The sequence below is a fragment of the Penaeus monodon genome, chromosome 29 (assembly GCF_015228065.2).
Source record: "Penaeus monodon isolate SGIC_2016 chromosome 29, NSTDA_Pmon_1, whole genome shotgun sequence".
Taxonomy (NCBI): Eukaryota; Metazoa; Arthropoda; class Malacostraca; order Decapoda; family Penaeidae; genus Penaeus; species Penaeus monodon.
Window position 1 is genome coordinate 22,962,636 of NC_051414.1, and position 498 is coordinate 22,963,133.

General features: G+C 33.9%; 1 protein-coding gene across 1 annotated transcript in view; it reads right to left on the bottom strand.

Annotated features, from left to right (window-relative positions):
- Nucleotides 1-498, bottom strand: part of LOC119592031 (exonuclease 1-like) — a gene marked incomplete in the record, with an annotated part of 18,005 nt that overhangs the window by 1,453 nt on the left and 16,054 nt on the right. Inside the window, 1 exon segment of the mRNA XM_037940825.1 lies at nt 111-250. Within this exon segment, the coding sequence (XP_037796753.1) occupies nt 111-250 (140 nt within the window).

Here is a 498-nt window from a genome sequence, read left to right on the forward strand (position 1 = left end):
AATAAAAATGGAACATGTTACTGATATTCAAAATGGTGATTCTAGGAACAGGGAAAGGCTGGGAAATGAAGAGTAGGGGGAGAGAGAGAAACCACATACAGAACACTCACTTTTTAAAGCCAAACATATCCTTTAAGCTTAACTGCTTCTTATCTGTATTTTTCTTGTTTGCACCACTGGGACGGGATAGACCAACTGCTCGTCCTTTATTCTGTGTACTTTTGTTGGAAAGAAGTGTCTTTTGACCTGGCTGTAAAAAGAATGAATGAATAAAAATTAAAATATGATGTGCAATCAACATTAATCTTGCTGGAAAATTTTCTGCCTAGAAGTATAAGTCAAAAATATAAATAGCATCAATGATTCTAAATTAGCAACTAAATATTAAGTTCTAAAAAGTGTGTGCCCAAGATGTATTAAATATTTACATAATCCAAGATCTGTGAAGCCACACACTGTCAGTTACAGAGAAAAAGTTCTTAATCAACTACACCTACC